Genomic DNA, 17,892 nt, shown 5'->3' on the forward strand with positions numbered 1-17,892 from the left:
GAGCATAAAGCTTTCTAATACCGTGCAACGAACTGGGGCCCACGATCCGAGACAATGTCCTGGGGAAGTCTGTGTAGTCGAAAGCCATGGGTAATCATGAGATCAGCGGTCTCCTTCGCTGAGGGCAACTTGTGTAAGGCAATGTCATGGGCTGCCTTGGAGAACCGATCAATGACCACAAGGATAGTGGTAAGCCCTTGTGATGGAGGCAATCCTGTGATAAATAGTCTACGGACAGCTGGGACCAGGGCCGGCTGGGGATGGGCAGAGGTTGGAGCAACCCTGCCGGTCGCTGTCGTGAAGACTTGCTTGGGCACAGGTGGAACAGGCCGCGACAAAGGATCTCACATCCTCCATCATGTTGGGCCACCAGAATTTCCACCTCAGGAACTCCCGTGTCCGATTAACCCCTGGATGCCCAGTTCATTTAGAGGAATGTCCCAATTGTAGTATTCAAGAACGGGCTGATCGCAGAACATAAAGTATGTTAGTGGGACCCCTGCCGGGCTCAGGTTCTCGGGTCTGGGCTTGTCGTACTGTGGTCTCTATACTCCATTACACGGGAGCCACAATCCTGGAGCTGGGGACGATGGGTTCAGAGTCCCTCTCCCGTGTTGGCGGGACAGGGCATCTGCTTTCTGATTCTTGTTACCCTGGCGATAGGCTAAAGTGAAGTTGAACCTGCTCAAAAACAGAGCCCACCTAGCCTGGCGAGCATTCAACCTCCTGTCTTCTTGAATGGAGACCAAGTTCTAATGGTCCGTCCAGATCACGAAAGGATGAAGTGCCCCCTCCAACTAGTGTCTCCACCCCTCAAGGGCCCACTTGACTGCCAAGAGCTCCAATTTGCCTACATTTTAGTTGCGTTCCTGCTGGCGAGAACCGCTTGGAAATCCTCGGGGGTCCAACCAAAACGGGTCTGGGACTTGCGGGTTAGGGCAGAGGCGATGCCACCGCACAAAAGTTCTGTATAAAACGCCTGTAAAAATTGGCAAACCCGAGGAACCGCTGGACCTGTTTGAGTGAGGCGGGACGGGGCCAGTCAGTGACCACCCTAACTTTAACAGGGTCCATTTGGATGTCGGCGGTAGATATAATGTGACCCAGGAAAGACACTGGAGATACATGGAACTCACACTTCTCAATCTTGACATATAGTTGACTCTGCAGGAGGCATATCAGGACTTGGCGGATGTGCAGGATGTGTTCCGGAAGGGTCTTGGAGAAGATCAGGATGTCGTCGAGGTACACAAAGATGAACCGATTCAACATATCCAGAAGAGTGTCTTTGACCAATGCTTGGAAGACTGCTGGTGAGTTCACAAATCCGAATGGCATGACTAAATACTCAGAGTGGCCACTCCGGGTGTTAAAGGCAGTCTTCCATTCATCTCCCTCCCTAAATCTCACCAGATTGTAAGCGTTGTGGAGGTCCAGTTTGGTTAAGAATTGTTCCGCCTAGGTCAGCTCCAAGGTGCCGGACATCATGGGTAGGGGGTAACGGTTCTTAACCGTGATCCTGAACAGCCCTTGGTAGTCGATGCAGGGACGCAGACCTCCATCCTTCTTTCCCACGAAAAAGAAACCGGAACCAGCTGAGGATATTGAGGAGCAAATGCAAAAAAATCAAAAAACCTGTTTTCACTTTGACATTATGTGATATTGTGTGTAGATTGATGAGAATTTTAGAACAAGGCTGTAACGTTACAAAATGTGGAAAAAGTCAAGGGGTCTGAATACTTTCCGAATGCACCGTGTGTATGCTATCTTGAACATGCACGCTTTAAATGATTTCATAAGAAGAAACTTTAACTTTTTTCTAAATATCATTCAATTTGAAATCAACCAGAGCTTGAAACCCTAGGCCTATTGTATTGTCTATTTTTTGTTAAATTCTGTGTTGAATTGGAACAATAGCTGTGGATGGGAGACCAAAAGGTAGCCGTAGATAGATACATTCTCCAAAGGAGAACACTACGTTGACACATTACATTTAAACAACTTTGGTTTTACCAGTATGTGCCCAGTGAGTGGTCTCTGTTCCACTCCGTTGGTGGAGTTTATCAGAAACTTCCTTCACCATGGAGTGGAGTTTAGTCAGCTATGGCTACTTTAAACAATCAAAGAAATGTGATCTAAAATCTGTTGTCATGATCTCTATCTGCCTGACAGAAGAGTGAACTTTTGACATTTACTTTCCTCTTTATATTAACACATTTTATCTCTGAAAGGGATTGCCTAGTGTATAGAAAGTGAGTCCAATATGAAACATTACACAGTCCCTTTAAGTACACTTATATAGTATAAAACTCCTCTAGCCCTTCTGGTTCAGGTCCTCAGGAAGGATGTAGGGCATGAAACAGTATCTGGACAATAGATAGAACTGAACTCAGACCTCCATTGCCCCTTCCCTTTCCACTTGTAAAAACATGTAAAAACACATATCATGTAAAAACATGAATGGCTCATTCATGATACAGGTATGAGTCAGAGGTGTAAATCATCACTATGTACATCCTAAATGGTACCATATTTCCTATATACAGGTATAGGATCTTAATTGAGGGTCTCTGCCTCAGTTTGCTCCTCAATTCATGCACCTTGGTTAGAAAGCGAGGTAGCAGCAGTGATCCATTCTCTCCTTTGAGCGCACTGTTGCAGCATAACTTTCCTGCAATTCAGGGAATGTAAAACTTGTAGTGTATTTGAGGTTAAAAAGCTTTGTTTGACATTTTTGGGGGGACCTTCAGTGTAACGTGGCTCATTTAGCGAACATCGCTAGAATATGTTGATTATTAAAGACACATAGGGAATTGTTTCAAATAAAACATATTATTAATAGTTGGGCATTTGAAAAGAACACACACCTTGACTAATATGTAACCTATTTAAATATTTTACAGGTCTGGACATCACTGACAAAACGAATGGGAAACAAAACAAATAGTTATGGCCGGTGAGAGAGCGCAACATTCTCTCCCTGTCCACTGCAGATGAAGGCAACACAAACCAACCAGACTGCGAGACAGACACCCCTGCACACTGTTTCCGTGACGTGCCCAATTCGAGTCTGGCTGACGTATCTCCGTTAGTGATGTGACGTTGCGGGGGCTCTAGATGTAGTGGTTTCTAGCTGCATCTTGTTGACGCTCGGTATTACAGAGGAGAACCGAGAGAAGAGGAGCCGAAACGATCTCACTCAGTCTTTTTAATCGGTACGTCCTTATTTGCTTCTATGTACATGATGAAATGGGTAATGTGATGTATCGGGTGTTGGATTATTTTGACGGTTTACCGAAATGGTGGCATGCTTTAAGGGTTTAACAAGCGTTCGCTAATTGTTAACTAACCTAGGCTAGTTTGCTATGGCTTCATACAGCGCAGGGTGTGTAACAGTAGTGGCTATGCTAACCTAACCTGGCTAATCCCTTTCCCCAGCTCGGGTATAATGTAGTACATTTTTGTAGCTAAAGCAATGCTAATTCGAGCTATCGAATTGTCTTTCTCTGTTTTCTGTTACGCGGTCCTCAGATGTGTTGCCATAATCATTGTAACGTTATTGGTTTCCTTACATTTGATACTCAATATATTCGCTATTTTATGTTTTATTTCCTTCAAGACAAGTATTTATCGAGATGTGAAATACACCACACAGCCGCATTTGCCAGTTAATTCTCATGTCGGCTCAACTTGCTGCTACAAGCCGGGTATTTGGTTCTACGTTTAGCTAATGTTAGCTGGAAATTACAGGTAGCTAACTAGGTCGATAGACCGTCCAGTCTCAGACGGTAGTTGAGCCAGTGAACGTCATTATCAGTGCTGTCTGCATACCGGTGCCACCGTGGCGAGCCAGAGGAATGGAACAGAGCGCAGGCTGTGCGCGGTGTCCTTGCTAGCTACGAAGAAGGGGGTGACACTGCTCGAGATGGAGGGAAAACGACAGCAATGGAATCTCAGCGATATTTTCTGGAGAAATAGTTAGATTTGTTCGAATATTAATATGATCTAAAGACCTTTCTTAGGCGGAACTCTTATTTTGTTGCGTGGGGACAATGTCAGTTTTGGTTGTAAATCCACGCAGGAATCACGGGTGGTGAAGCTTGCATCGCCGCATACCTCCTTGCATTGATAGTAATGTAATTATTACTGCGACCAAAGCCTGCTCTGTGGTCCGACTTTTTGTACCCGGATAGTGCTAGCTTTGGTGGAAAGATCTGGCGGCGGTGTATTTATTGTAATTACTGCATGGAGGTCAGTGCTGGTTCTGGTATAATCTAGCTAACGCGTTAGTGTTGTCGCTGTAGTCCGCACACAGCTACATCTGAACTGCCTAAACGCATGTATAGTCTCTTTTCATTTGTTTTATATATATATATATCACATTTAACCCCATTTTGTATTTGGCAGCCGATTTTAAATGGATGATATTGCAGTGTAAAATACATTGATCACCCACAAGCAAATACGATTGTAGCTTTATTGGAGGGTGGTTGTTTACACCGCCCAATGTTGAGGGTTCCCAGTGAAATGTTGTAGCCACATATGTACACTTTTCTAAAATTGGATCACAGTACAATTTCCTGTTAATAAAACCGTCGTTTATAGATGTAGCAAGGTATGAACAGTTTTTTATTTATTTGAATTGATGCAGTGTAAATGCCCCGGAATCTAGCTGCATAGGGAAGATACCTCTTCAACATCCATTCCATGTCACGCTTCGATAACAATTGAACCGGTTGAATGAGAGCCTTTATACTCCTTTATCAATTGTTTTCACATAGTTGATGGGGTCAGCGTGGGGTTACCAGCAGAGCAGACGTCCTGCTTGCTGTCCTCAAGCCAACAACTGGTGGGGTTGGGGTGGCTAGCTATTTGGTCAATTTACAGCCATTTGGGCAAATTGTTAATTTGATTACCTAGGCTACACCAAGTGTGAACTTTTTTTGTCACAGTTTCTAGTGACTGAAAGAAGGCCAGAGAGAAATGCGTGAAACTAGTTGTTGGTTGCCTGGCCACCTGGTTGGTTTTACTTGACAAAACTAGCACTTTCTGTTGGCAATGAAATGGTGTGGTGGGTGAAAACTTGTCATTGCCCCATGGGGTTCAATGACAAGGGCTGAATGGGCAGATGTTTGGGTGGTGAGGTATGGTATATAGCCATTTGGCCCCCAATGGGTCTATTGAGCCACTCAACCCCCAACCAGGATAGCCTCCATAAAACATGTAAACACCTTCAACGTTATTTTATGCTCAGAGAAAAACGCATCTGATGGGATAGTCTTCTACTGAGACAAATCCTTTCAGTTGACATGAAAAATGCTACATGCAGGCTTAACATATTTTGAGTTTTACTAGGGAGAAAAATTAAAATGTTCTCCCTTCGGTTTGTGTTAACGCCTGAACCATTCCACTCCCCCACTCCCCCACCTCTCGTCCCCTACAGGAAGCAGACATGCAGACAACAATCTGAACAGAAACACAGCAGTCTCCACCATGTACCTTTCTGAACACCAGAAGATCTGGAACATTTGAAACGAGAATAAAACAAACTAACAAAACCCACGTTAACTCAAAGGGTTCTATAAATCCAAGTGAAGGTGGTATTGGAACGAAACGGACCTCTATCAACGCCGACATGGCCAGTACTCAGACGAGTCTGAAAACCTCATTCAAAGATCTGACCTCGTTCAAGGGCAACATGAAGCGGCTGTACCGAGAGAGGCTAGAGGACGCGCCCATCAAGAAGAGGCTGATGGCTGAGATGAACCTGAAGCGACGCAGCCTAGACACCCTGCCGCAGACCCCCAAGGTGAAGAGGGAGTCTGGGGAGGAGCACACCCAGCACCGGGAGGCAGATAGAGGCATGGATAGATCCATAGAGATGGACACTAGAGGGGAGCTCCAGGTATGTGGAGCCAAGGCCCTGGATCTCAGTCCTGGGCTGAAACACACACTGGCTGCCTTCACCCTCAGCAGCCAAAGCTCTCTGGGGGGCCCAGCAGCCTTCTCAGCCCGCTCCGGCCACGACGCCTCCCCCGAGGTCAGCCCTGATTCCTGCCCCAGCGTGGCCCCTCTACCCTCCCCACCAGTCCTAGGAGGTGGGCCCCTCTTGGTGCCCAGCGACAGCTCCACAGAATTAAGCCACTCCCTTCTAGAGGGTGAATCCATCTCCTGCTTTGCTGTCGGTGGGGAGAAACGCCTCTGCCTCCCCCAGGTGCTCAACTCGGTGCTCCGCGACTTCTCCTTGCAGCAGATCAATGCGGTGTGCGACGAACTCTACGTGTACTGCTCGCGCTGCGACGGTGAACAGCTCCACATCCTCAAGGTGCTGGGTATTTTACCCTTCAATGCCCCGTCTTGCGGCCTCATCACCCTTACCGACGCCCAGCGCCTCTGCAACGCCTTGCTCCGCCCGGGGGCTGCCCTGCCCTCTGACCCCAGCACCAAGCGGCCCGGCCAGGGGCTCCTAAAGGAGACAGAGTCTAGCTTCCAGGTGGAGCACCAGTGTCTAGGGAAATGCCAGGGTCTGTTTGTACCCCAGTTCTACACACAGCCTGAGGCGCCCTGTGTACAGTGCGTGGAGTGCCAGCTGCTTTTCTCACCGCAGAAGTTTGTGATGCACTCACACAAGTCCCCGGACAAGAGGACCTGTCACTGGGGCTTTGACTCTGCCAAGTGGCCGTGCTACCTGCAGCTGGGGAGGAAGTATATGGGAATGCCTGAGGAGCCGCAGCTCAAACTGCTGCTAGAGGACATGAAGGACAAGTTCCACTACAACAGGACCACTGACAAAGTAAGCACTGATTCTCTTATTGTGTGTCAGACTTTAAATTTTTTTTATGAGTTCGTTTGGTTGCACTGTCGATATAACTACCACTAAATGGTATCTATTGAGTCTCTAGAAGCCAGCCCCCAACTATGGGTTTCATTAGGTGTGTGTGTAAGACAGGGGACAGGTGTTACCCCTCCTGCTGGCTGTAGTGTAGTAGATCCGAGCATTTCGCTGCACCTGCGATAACATATGCAAATTCGTGTACGTGATCAATAAACTGATTTTGAGCAGGGGCGGACAGGATGACCACTGACCAGCTGGTCTCTCTCTCTCTGTGTGTGTGTGTGTCACGGGGAAGGGCATCATTTGTCTTCCAGGTCAGCTGGAGGTCACTAGAACCATCACTAGACAATAGGCCACAACACTAACCGAACTAGTGGACTCTCTCACAGACCTCTGGGCTTGAATGGATGGGCTGACAATTTGCATCCATTGCATCCACCCCGCTTCACCCTTCCATATTTAAATTACTTTTTAAGTAATTTAGTTAATTGATAATTTTAGGGATTGTTAAAAAAATAAAAAAAAATTGTATGTATGTATGTATGTATGTATGTATGTATATATATATATATATATATATATATATATATATATATATACACACACACACACACACACACACACACACACACATACATACATACATAGTGGTGCAAAAAGTATTTAGACAGCTACCAATTGTGCAAGTTCTCCCACTTAAAAAGATGAGAGGCCTGTAATTTTCATCATAGGTACACTTCAGCTATGACAGACAAAATGAGGAAATTTGCAAATAAATTCATTAAAAATCCTACAATGTGATTTTCTAGATTTTTTTTCTCATTTTGTCTGTCATAGTTGAAGTGCACGATGATAAATTACAGGCCTCTCATCTTTTTAAGTGGGAGAACTTGCACAATTGGTGGCTGACTAAATACTTTTTTGCCCCACTGTATATATATTTGACCGATATCAGATATTTTCTTTGCCAAAAAAACGATACCAATACCCAATATATATAATTTTAGCTGCCTTTTTAAGCTTCTAGAAGGCAGCTAGTACAGTTAAATAGTTAACACACGCACATGAACGCATTGGTCGAAGGCACGTCATCTCAGTGCAAGAGGCGTCACTACAGTCCCTGGTTCGAATCCAGGCTGTATCACATCCGTGATTGGGAGTCCCACGGTGCAGCGCACACTTGGCCCAGCATCGTCCGTGCCGTCATTGTAAATAAGAATTTGTTCTTAACCTTCTTGCCTAGTTAAATAAAGGTTATACACACACACACACACCACACTGACCAAAAAGGTATTTTGTTGGCATTTACGTATGTCCCCATTACCAGTAAAACAATCAAAACTTATTTCTTTCACTTACTTGCTGTGCTGTTTCATTGTTCAGTTTTTTTCATTCTCAACCAGGATTTCTATGGAACGCCGTTTGGGTCTTTGCTTGTCAAAAAAAGATTCAAATGAGCTTATTGACTGCACGTCACATAATAATTTAACGCGTTCATACATGTTTTACATAGTTATTACACATGAAATACGAGTGATAGTGTAATCAACATGTTACAGGGATTCATCGATACATATGTTATGACGCTGGTAAAGTTGTCTCGCGCACCTACAGTGCTGGTCATTTAAAAAAGCTAGCTTGCTAATGGATGCAAACAATCTTCTTCCCCAAAAACATAGCAAAACGACAATCTGTTTCAGTAGCTATAGTTAGCTAGCTAACTATTTAGCTAGGTGTCATCATCTAAAATAACCCTAATTTATAAGACATTTGATTAATGGTGGTCAGACCCATCTTTGTGAAGCTAGTCACAATAAGGATTTGCTGCAATAGTGGACTTTGCGGTGAGCCTTCAAAATAAAAGTATGGCATAAATATATTTATTTTGACCGCGACCCACAAATTCCACTATTTTGCCTAATCCTTATTTTGGCTAGCTTCTTAACAGATAATCCGGTCGAGTCGAGCCTCACTAGCCAGATGAAGCTAGCTGGCTGCTTATAACGTTAGCTTTGGGAAACAGGGTTAAGTAGCTGGTTAGCTATTTATTTTCATAAACTGAAGTTCAATTTCAATAGGTAAACAACAAGTGGCAACCTAGCTAATACTTACTTACAAGGATTCCTAAATCATTGCTAAGAATAATGAAAATAACTTCAGTTTCTAATGGTCATTGTTTTCAGGCTGGTTGTATTGGTGCTAGCTAGGTACCAAGCTTAATCTATCTACCCCAGAAGTTGGGGTCAAACAAATTATGCTCTAATACCAACGAGGTATTGTAAACTCATCGTTCTTGGCCGGTGTTTGCTTGTTTGCAGACTTTTTCTTGTACAGCATTGACAGTGCTACTGTATCTTTTTTGATATGCAAAGACCCAAACTGCGTTCCATAGTATGTATGTCATGAAGCTAATAGCAGCGTCGCTATTACTGTGTAACTCCGGTAGGGCAACATCTGAAAAATAGTGCACTTAGTAATGTGGTACCGGTGCTCGTTCAGTCGGCGAACGCAAACATCACCCACGACAGAGAACAGTTGATTGTCAAGGGGATGAATTCCATTATCTCGGCTTTAATGTATTTCGCCTTTGAGTAGTCTTGCTGAAATATTCGTACTTTTTCAAATGACTGCTCGATTTGTTGACTGCTCGATCCACACAGCAACCATTGTGGGCTAGGTTAGGAATGCTGTGTTGCTCATGTAGCGCACAATTTTACGTGGTGTCATTGCACGGTAGCTTTGACATCGGTTTTTAACATCGGCGTTACACTAGACATCTGGCCGATACTGATGTTGGCATTTTTAGCTAATATCAGCCGATTCCCATATGTTCATCGATATATCGGTGAACTGTCATAAATTTGAAAAATATCTTGATATGAAATTTAGGCCATATTACCCAGCACTACCCTAAACTAAGAAGCATTCTCAATGTAGATTCTCAATTAATATATATATAATATATATACGTTGAATGGTTCTTAGTTCAGGGTAGGGCTGGGCAGTAATGGCCTAATTTTCATATCATGATTCAAATTTATGACAGTATTTTATGTTTTTGAATAATAGAATTCTAAAAATGAGTTGTTCAGTACCCTAGAGTGGCAACACCTATATAAGTGATTTCAGTATGGCTTGCTCCATTCTGATTGTTTTCTACTGTTCAATCTAACCTCAACCCCCTAAAAAATTCAGCATTTTTCATACATTTCTGCATTTCCTGCCCTTTTTAAATATTTTCCACACTGTGCCACGTTGGCCTCCATAATGGATATGGGCAAATACTCTAGGCCTAGTTTATTGGTGAACTGTTGGAATCATGGACATACACGGATTCTTGTAATTCGGTAGTTGGAATATAGCGGACAGCACTTTGAACACATTTTTGTATACAGGAGGACAGGGAGAGCGATGACTTGCATGTTGCAAACTATAAAAACGGACATTAAACTCGCCGGAGTTGCGTATCACATTTAACAAACCAAACATTGAAATACTGTTATATGGTAAATTAAAAACCCAAATCTGTTTATGCATCAATACCAGTAGTGGTGTAACGGTACACCTATTGTTGAACCATTCGGTACTGGGACCTCGGTTCGGTTCGCACTGCGAACCCGAATGAATACATCAAATGACCCCGCAGTGGGAGATGAGAAGTACCGTACTACAAACAAGCCGCCTTTATGACAGTCACACAAGTGACTAGTAACTACAGTAACTGTTGGCATTTAATTTACCCCTGTAACCGAGCTGTGATTCCAAACCGCAATACATACTGAACTGTGGGTTTGGTGAACCCTTTAGACCCCTAAATACCGGTGTGTGTGTGTATATAGAAATAATAGGGTATACCGCCCAACCCTAGTTTAGGGCCCTATTAATTTTTTTTTTTTTTTTTTACTGGTTACAGTTTCACCTGTTTTTTGCTCTCAAAACCACTCATTTTTAATGTAAAACAACTCAATTTTATGTTTTTAGTTCACAACAATACTTAAAACACATCAGGAGACTTTTGAGGTCTTGAAAAAAATGAAGGAATGTCTAGTTACATTTACCATGCAGGAGACCGTTGTTTGGTTAGCCATTTTTCTGTAGCGCTCATGTGATTGCAGAGTTGGCAAAACATATGGACACTGGATTTATGCAAAGAATCATCATTCTGCCATGTAGGCATAGGCTACTTTGTAGTTAACATTTAATTCAGGTGGTTTTTGGGAAAGCTGTTCCATCTCTACCAGAAGGTTATGATTAGCATCATCACTGGCAGCTACACAAAGTGGGCATTTGTGTTATATTTCAGAAACTTGCAGGAAAATACGAATCACTGGTTCATTTTGTTCATGTCTTATGATTATCTTGGGCAAATTATCTTGGGTTGGCAAGTAGCCTAGTGGTTTTAGCGTTGGGCCAGTAACCGAAACGTTGCTAGATCGAGTCCCCGAGCTGACAAGGTAAACATCTGTTGTTCTGACCCTGAACAAGGCAGTTAACCCACTGTTCCTAGGCCGTCATTGTAAATAAGAATTTGTTCTTCACTGACTTGTCTAGTTAAATATAAAAAAAAAAAAAACATTTGTATTTTTTATAAGTTCATTGCATTTAAGTTTTTCATATAGTTCAATAAAAAAAATCTATTGTTGAATTATGTTTTAATGTCTTCGCAACGGGGACGAGGCTTAAGATGTTTCCGGGAAACCATCCTTTGATCTTTTTTTGTACCACTTAGCTGGAAGTGCACAGAAACAGGCAACCCAAGCCCTTGCATGGGGGAATGCCCATGTTGCATCACCACCACCACCAGTGCTTTCCACTAAAGACCAGAACCCAAGGGAGGCTTCTACAGAGCATGGGGGGTTTTGATGTTTTTTTTTTTCTTTCCGTCATTCTTACAAAAAAGAAAGTGACAGTGGGAGAGAGAGCATTGCACAGGCTGGGACCTATAGAAATGTCAGACACCCTGAGGAAGGCAGGGATCCTGACACGTTGGTTCTTTTACTCAATAACTTACTTGGAGTTTATACATATATATGGAGTGTGCGACTCTCTTTTGTTTTTATAGCTGAAAACACGAAAAGCTATAGATTGGTTCCCTTCCATTGACTGGTTCACATCCATGTCTCATGTTTTCTTCTTGACAAAACTGGACTATTATGTGCGTCCCAAATGGCACTCTATTCTCTATATTGTGCACTACTTTTAACCAGGACCCATAAGTCTGATCAGAAGTAGCGCATTATCTTTGGAATAGGGTGCCATTTGGGACGTAGGCTCAGTTTTGTATTGCTGAGATAAACACTGACTTTAATTGGTGTTTTCTAGGCCGAGTAATTTGTCTTCACTGTAGCCGCCTGGCACATATATGGGGTAAATAAGAGACTATGGACTCGGAGCAGACGGGCTTTAGTTTCTCTCTGTGTGTGTGTGTGCGCGCGCAGACAGGTGTGAGAACACTACCTGCTGTACAGTCATTTGGCACTCCCTGTCCGCTGTGTTTTGTGTTTGGCAGAAAGAGAGAGAAAGAGCGTGAGGAGAGAGACAAGCCCCAGCCTCCCCCTCCCTGTGTGTTTGACGGGTGTGCGTGATTCTGCCGGAAATACTGTCTGGTGTCTAGTGCCCAAACCACATTCCTACCCCCCCCTTTTCTCTTTCCCTCTCCTCCCTCGCTCCTCGGCTTGTCTTACTTTCGTCTGAGAGAGTCAGACAGATCGACCTGGGGCCACTCAGTCACGCAGACACGTCTCCACCACAGAGCAGACTAATCACACACGTACCTTATGGTGTATCATGTAGCCTACCACTGACTGGTTAGGTAAGCCTGTCACATGCTATCCAGTCAGCGGTTCGTGCATATATTATGATGAGATTTTGTGATGTTTTTGTTAGTTTAGGTGTTTGTCTGTGTTTTTTTGTGGCTGTTCGCTACGGCCTGGACGATACCAGTATCGCGAGACTCATGGCAAGGAAACAAAATACAAAGCAGATTTAACTTCTTGAATGAATCATAAATAATGAGTGAGGAAGTTTGAGGCATAAATATCATACCCCCCCCCCCCAAAAAAATGCTAACCTCCCCTGTTATTGTAATGGTGAGGTTAGCATGTCTTTGGGGTATGATATAAAATGCTAACCTCCCCTGTTATTGTAATGGTGAGGTTAGCATGTCTTGGGGGTATGATATAAAATGCTAACCTCCCCTGTTATTGTAATGGTGAGGTTAGCATGTCTTGGGGTATGATATAAAATGCTAACCTCCCCTGTTATTGTAATGGTGAGGTTAGCATGTCTTGGGGGTATGATATAAAATGCTAACCTCCCCTGTTATTGTAATGGTGAGAGGTTAGCATGTCTTGGGTGTATGATATAAAATGCTAACCTCCCCTGTTATTGTAATGGTGAGAGGTTAGCATGTCTTGGGGGTATGATATAAAATGCTAACCTCCCCTGTTATTGTAATGGTGAGGTTAGCATGTCTTGGGGGTATGATATAAAATGCTAACCTCCCCTGTTATTGTAATGGTGAGGTTAGCATGTCTTGGGGGTATGATATAAAATGCTAACCTCCCCTGTTATTGTAATGGTGAGGTTAGCATGTCTTGGGGGTATGATATAAAATGCTAACCTCCCCTGTTATTGTAATGGTGAGGTTAGCATGTCTTGGGGGTATGATATAAAATGCTAACCTCCCCTGTTATAGTAATGGTGAGGTTAGCATGTCTTGGGGGTATGATATAAAATGCTAACCTCCCCTGTTATTGTAATGGTGAGGTTAGCATGTCTTGGGGGTATGATATAAAATGCTAACCTCCCCTGTTATTGTAATGGTGAGAGGTTAGCATGTCTTGGGGGTATGATATAAAATGCTAACCTCCCCTGTTATTGTAATGGTGAGAGGTTAGCATGTCTTGGGTGTATGATATAAAATGCTATCCTCCCCTGTTATTGTAATGGTGAGAGGTTAGCATGTCTTGGGGGTATGATATAAAATGCTAACCTCCCCTGTTATTGTAATGGTGAGAGGCTAGCATGTCTTGGGGTATGATATAAAATGCTAACCTCCCCTGTTATTGTAATGGTGAGGTTAGCATGTCTTGGGGGTATGATATAAAATGCTAACCTCCCCTGTTATTGTAATGGTGAGGTTAGCATGTCTTGGGGGTATGATATAAAATGCTAACCTCCCCTGTTATTGTAATGGTAAGAGGTTAGCATGTCTTGGGGTATGATATAAAATGCTAACCTCCCCTGTTATTGTAATGGTGAGAGGCTAGCATGTCTTGGAGGTATGATATAAAATGCTAACCTCCCCTGTTATTGTAATGGTGAGAGGCTAGCATGTCTTGGAGGTATGATATAAAATGCTAACCTCCCCTGTTATTGTAATGGTGAGATGTTAGCATGTCTTGGGGGTATGATATAAAATGCTAACCTCCCCTGTTATTGTAATGGTGAGGTTAGCATGTCTTGGGGGTATGATATAAAATGCTAACCTCCCCTGTTATTGTAATGGTGAGGTTAGCATGTCTTGGGGGTATGATATAAAATGCTAACCTCCCCTGTTATTGTAATGGTGAGGTTAGCATGTCTTGGTATGGCATTTGAGCGTCTGTGACTCTCTCACTCATCATTGTTCACGATTCATTCAGGACTTACCGTCCATATTAATGTAAATGTTTTTAGAAACATATTCTATTCTTATTTACAGTAACATTGACTCCAAAATGACACACTACATTATTTACCATTCATTTCTATTTACCATTCATTTCTATTGGGCACAAAATAATCAGAAGCGCAACCAAAACAGAAAATGCATCCAACACATTTGTAGAGTCCCAAGCTAGATGTAGTCATTGTGTGCTAGAAATACGGGACCAAATACAAAAGTTTTCCTTCTTTTAATACACATACACTAAGTGTACAAAACATTAGGAACACCTTCAGGTTGTGGTTACCCGTTGGGTTAGGATGACCAATTATCAGTCGTTCTCTAGTAATGATAGTGTCAACCGAGATGTTGGTGAGACAACAGACAGATGCTACAACAGATGACTATAACTGGCGGCTCTTTACAGTGTTTGTGTGTTTGGCGTCTAAAACAACGATGTAATGAGCCTGCGGGGATGACCAGCAGCTTGTACTTCCCTCTCGGACAGACACGCACGCACACAGATTGATAGGGTGGCGTCATCTATGTTGGGAGGCGTCTTGTCTCTGTTCCCTGATTAGAGGAAAGCAGAAATTCCCAGTGTGTGACTCCTCCTTGGCCTGGTTGTGAAATACCTGCTAGACTGTCTGGAGGGACACAGTGTCCTGATATACACACACTCAGATTAGGAAAAACACTTTGTGACGTACTTCTTAGGATAGTGTGTGAGGCTGGGGACATTTACATGTCTGTCTGTGTGCCTGAGAGTTGTCCAGAAGAGTATACCAATCCATCCCTGTAGTTCTAGCCCTGGCACCATGTCAGCTGTGGTAGACAGACAACACTCCCTGTGCGTGTCTGTGTCGGCAGGTCCTAGACGACGATGACTGCTGTTCAGACAGCTGCTTCTCTATGCTTCCTCTATTGGCTATTTACACACCAGTGACTTCATTACCACAGACCAGACCTGCCTTCTGTCTCACGTGCTCTCTCAAGTTCTCTCTCTCGCTCTCTAATCAATTGGCTTTATTGGCATGGAAAGTGTTACCACATACATTGCCAAAGCAAATATACACACATATCAAATCAATGAGGATGCAGATTGATAATAGGAAAAATGATAATACTCAGTAGCAATTAACAGGACAATGCAATAAGAAATGAATGAGGACAATAATGAAATGGTGAGAAAAACACATGTAGAAATGTTATTACTGTGGTTTGTCATTCTGCTGGTTGTCCCTACCTGTGTGTCAGTATTCAGGGAGCTACATCATTTGCAACTAATATGGCAAAAAGGGGTTTTTCAGATTTTGTTTAAAAATCGTTGGATTTGTTTTCAATTTTGGGGAAGAAAAAAGATTGCCACTAGGTCTGTGTAGTTCTCGCAGCTCTCTCTCTCTCGACCTCTGAGGGCAGAGTGGGCACAACCTGTCCTCTCTGGGTAGCCAGATCTGCTGTGATGGCCTGTTTCTATTGAGTCTGTACATAGTTAATGTTTTTCTCAATTTTCTATTCTGTACCAAATAGCATGGAGGTTCGACCATTTTTTTTTGTGTCTTTCCAATAGGTGATATATTGCTTTGTGATAATTTGGTTGGGCCTGATTTTCTGAGTGCTGTCCTGAGGCTTTATTGGATTGGTAGTGGTTAGTGAACTTAGCTTCAGGGCCAGCTGGCTGAGGGGACTCTTCTCTATGGCACCTCATGGCATTTGAGGGCTTTGGAATTATAGGAGTGGGGGTCACTTGTCTGTCTCTTCCAAATCATTCTAGACTAGAGCATTCTACTCTGCAGATTTCTTGAACAGAACAGACTTTCCCACTTTGTGTCTGGAGCCCTGCCCCGCCACATTTTTTACATTTTAAACAGTCAACATCCCTGAGGGCCCAATTAGAAGATCGTAGCAAAATAAGCATTGAAACTAGACGATAAGTTGATGCTTACATAACTCAGCAGACCACTCTCTTGTTTCGGACTCTCTCTTTCGCTCTACGCACGGCTCAGGCATGCAAAACCCTCATGCAGTATGTTATAAAGCCGCTTTACCCCCACGTCTCCCACTATATTCCCAGCGTTTGTACGGTCATGGAACGCATGGAAAAGTGATGGAATTTTAAAATGGTGTTTTCCAAGCCTGGAGAAGTTTTGGAAAATGATCAAATCTGAAAAGTAATGGAAATTCATTTAATTTCTGTTAATATCAGTTATTTAGGCAAAGTTTTTAAATATTTTAGCAATCAAATAAAAATCAACATCAGCCAGGATCTGAATGACACATTAGCCCGTCTGGTTGTGCGCATCACCCGCATGTGTTTGAGATGTGTAGGCTGTTCCTCAAGGAGAGACAGACAGTCGGACAAGAGCGTGCAAAGCTGTCATCAAGGCAGAGGGTGACTACTTCAAAGAATATCAAATATATTTTGAATTGTTTAACACTTTTTTTTTTTTTTGGTTACTACGTGATTCCATGTGTGTTATTTCATAGTTTTGAGAGTCTTCACTATTATTCTACAATGTAGACAATAGTAAAGTAAAGAAACCCTTGAATGAGTAGTTGTACAGTGCCAGTCAAGGTTTGGACACATCAAGGTTGGTCAACCGTCCTTCAGGAGAGCGAAGGGGCGTGCAAGCTTTTATTACAGTTCCCCTCGAACAAACCACATTTTACATCAAGGTTGGTCAACCGTCCTTCAGGAGAGCGAAGGGGCGTGCAAGCTTTTATTACAGTTCCCCTCGAACAAACCACATTTTACATCAAGGTTGGTCAACCGTCCTTCAGGAGAGCGAAGGGGCGTGCAAGCTTTTATTACAGTTCCCTCGAACAAACCACATTTTACATCAAGGTTGGTCAACCGTCCTTCAGGAGAGCGAAGGGGCGTGCAAGCTTTTATTACAGTTCCCCTCGAACAAACCACATTTTACATCAAGGTTGGTCAACCGTCCTTCAGGAGAGCGAAGGGGCGTGCAAGCTTTTATTACAGTTCCCTCGAACAAACCACATTTTACATCAAGGTTGGTCAACCGTCCTTCAGGAGAGCGAAGGGGCGTGCAAGCTTTTATTACAGTTCCCTCGAACAAACCACATTTTACATCAAGGTTGGTCAACCGTCCTTCAGGAGAGCGAAGGGGCGTGCAAGCTTTTATTACAGTTCCCTCGAACAAACCACATTTTACATCAAGGTTGGTCAACCGTCCTTCAGGAGAGCGAAGGGGCGTGCAAGCTTTTATTGCAGTTCCCCTCGAACAAACCACATTTTACATCAAGGTTGGTCAACCGTCCTTCAGGAGAGCGAAGGGGCGTGCAAGCTTTTATTACAGTTCCCCTCGAACAAACCACATTTTACATCAAGGTTGGTCAACCGTCCTTCAGGAGAGCGAAGGGGCGTGCAAGCTTTTATTACAGTTCC

The 17,892-nt window shown here is 43.4% G+C and overlaps 1 protein-coding gene across 1 annotated transcript in view; it reads left to right on the forward strand.

Annotated features, from left to right (window-relative positions):
• The first annotated feature begins 3,092 nt into the window (after positions 1-3,092).
• LOC135559009 (ski-like protein) overlaps positions 3,093-17,892 on the forward strand; it is a 34,655-nt gene continuing 19,855 nt past the window's right edge. The window contains exons 1-2 of the mRNA XM_064993309.1: positions 3,093-3,215; positions 5,444-6,793. Coding sequence (XP_064849381.1) covers positions 5,636-6,793 — 1,158 coding nt within the window. The 5' untranslated portion in view covers positions 3,093-3,215; positions 5,444-5,635. The remainder of the gene's footprint in view (positions 3,216-5,443; positions 6,794-17,892) is intronic.

Source organism: Oncorhynchus masou, chromosome 17 (genome assembly GCF_036934945.1).
Source record: "Oncorhynchus masou masou isolate Uvic2021 chromosome 17, UVic_Omas_1.1, whole genome shotgun sequence".
Lineage (NCBI taxonomy): Eukaryota > Metazoa > Chordata > Actinopteri > Salmoniformes > Salmonidae > Oncorhynchus > Oncorhynchus masou.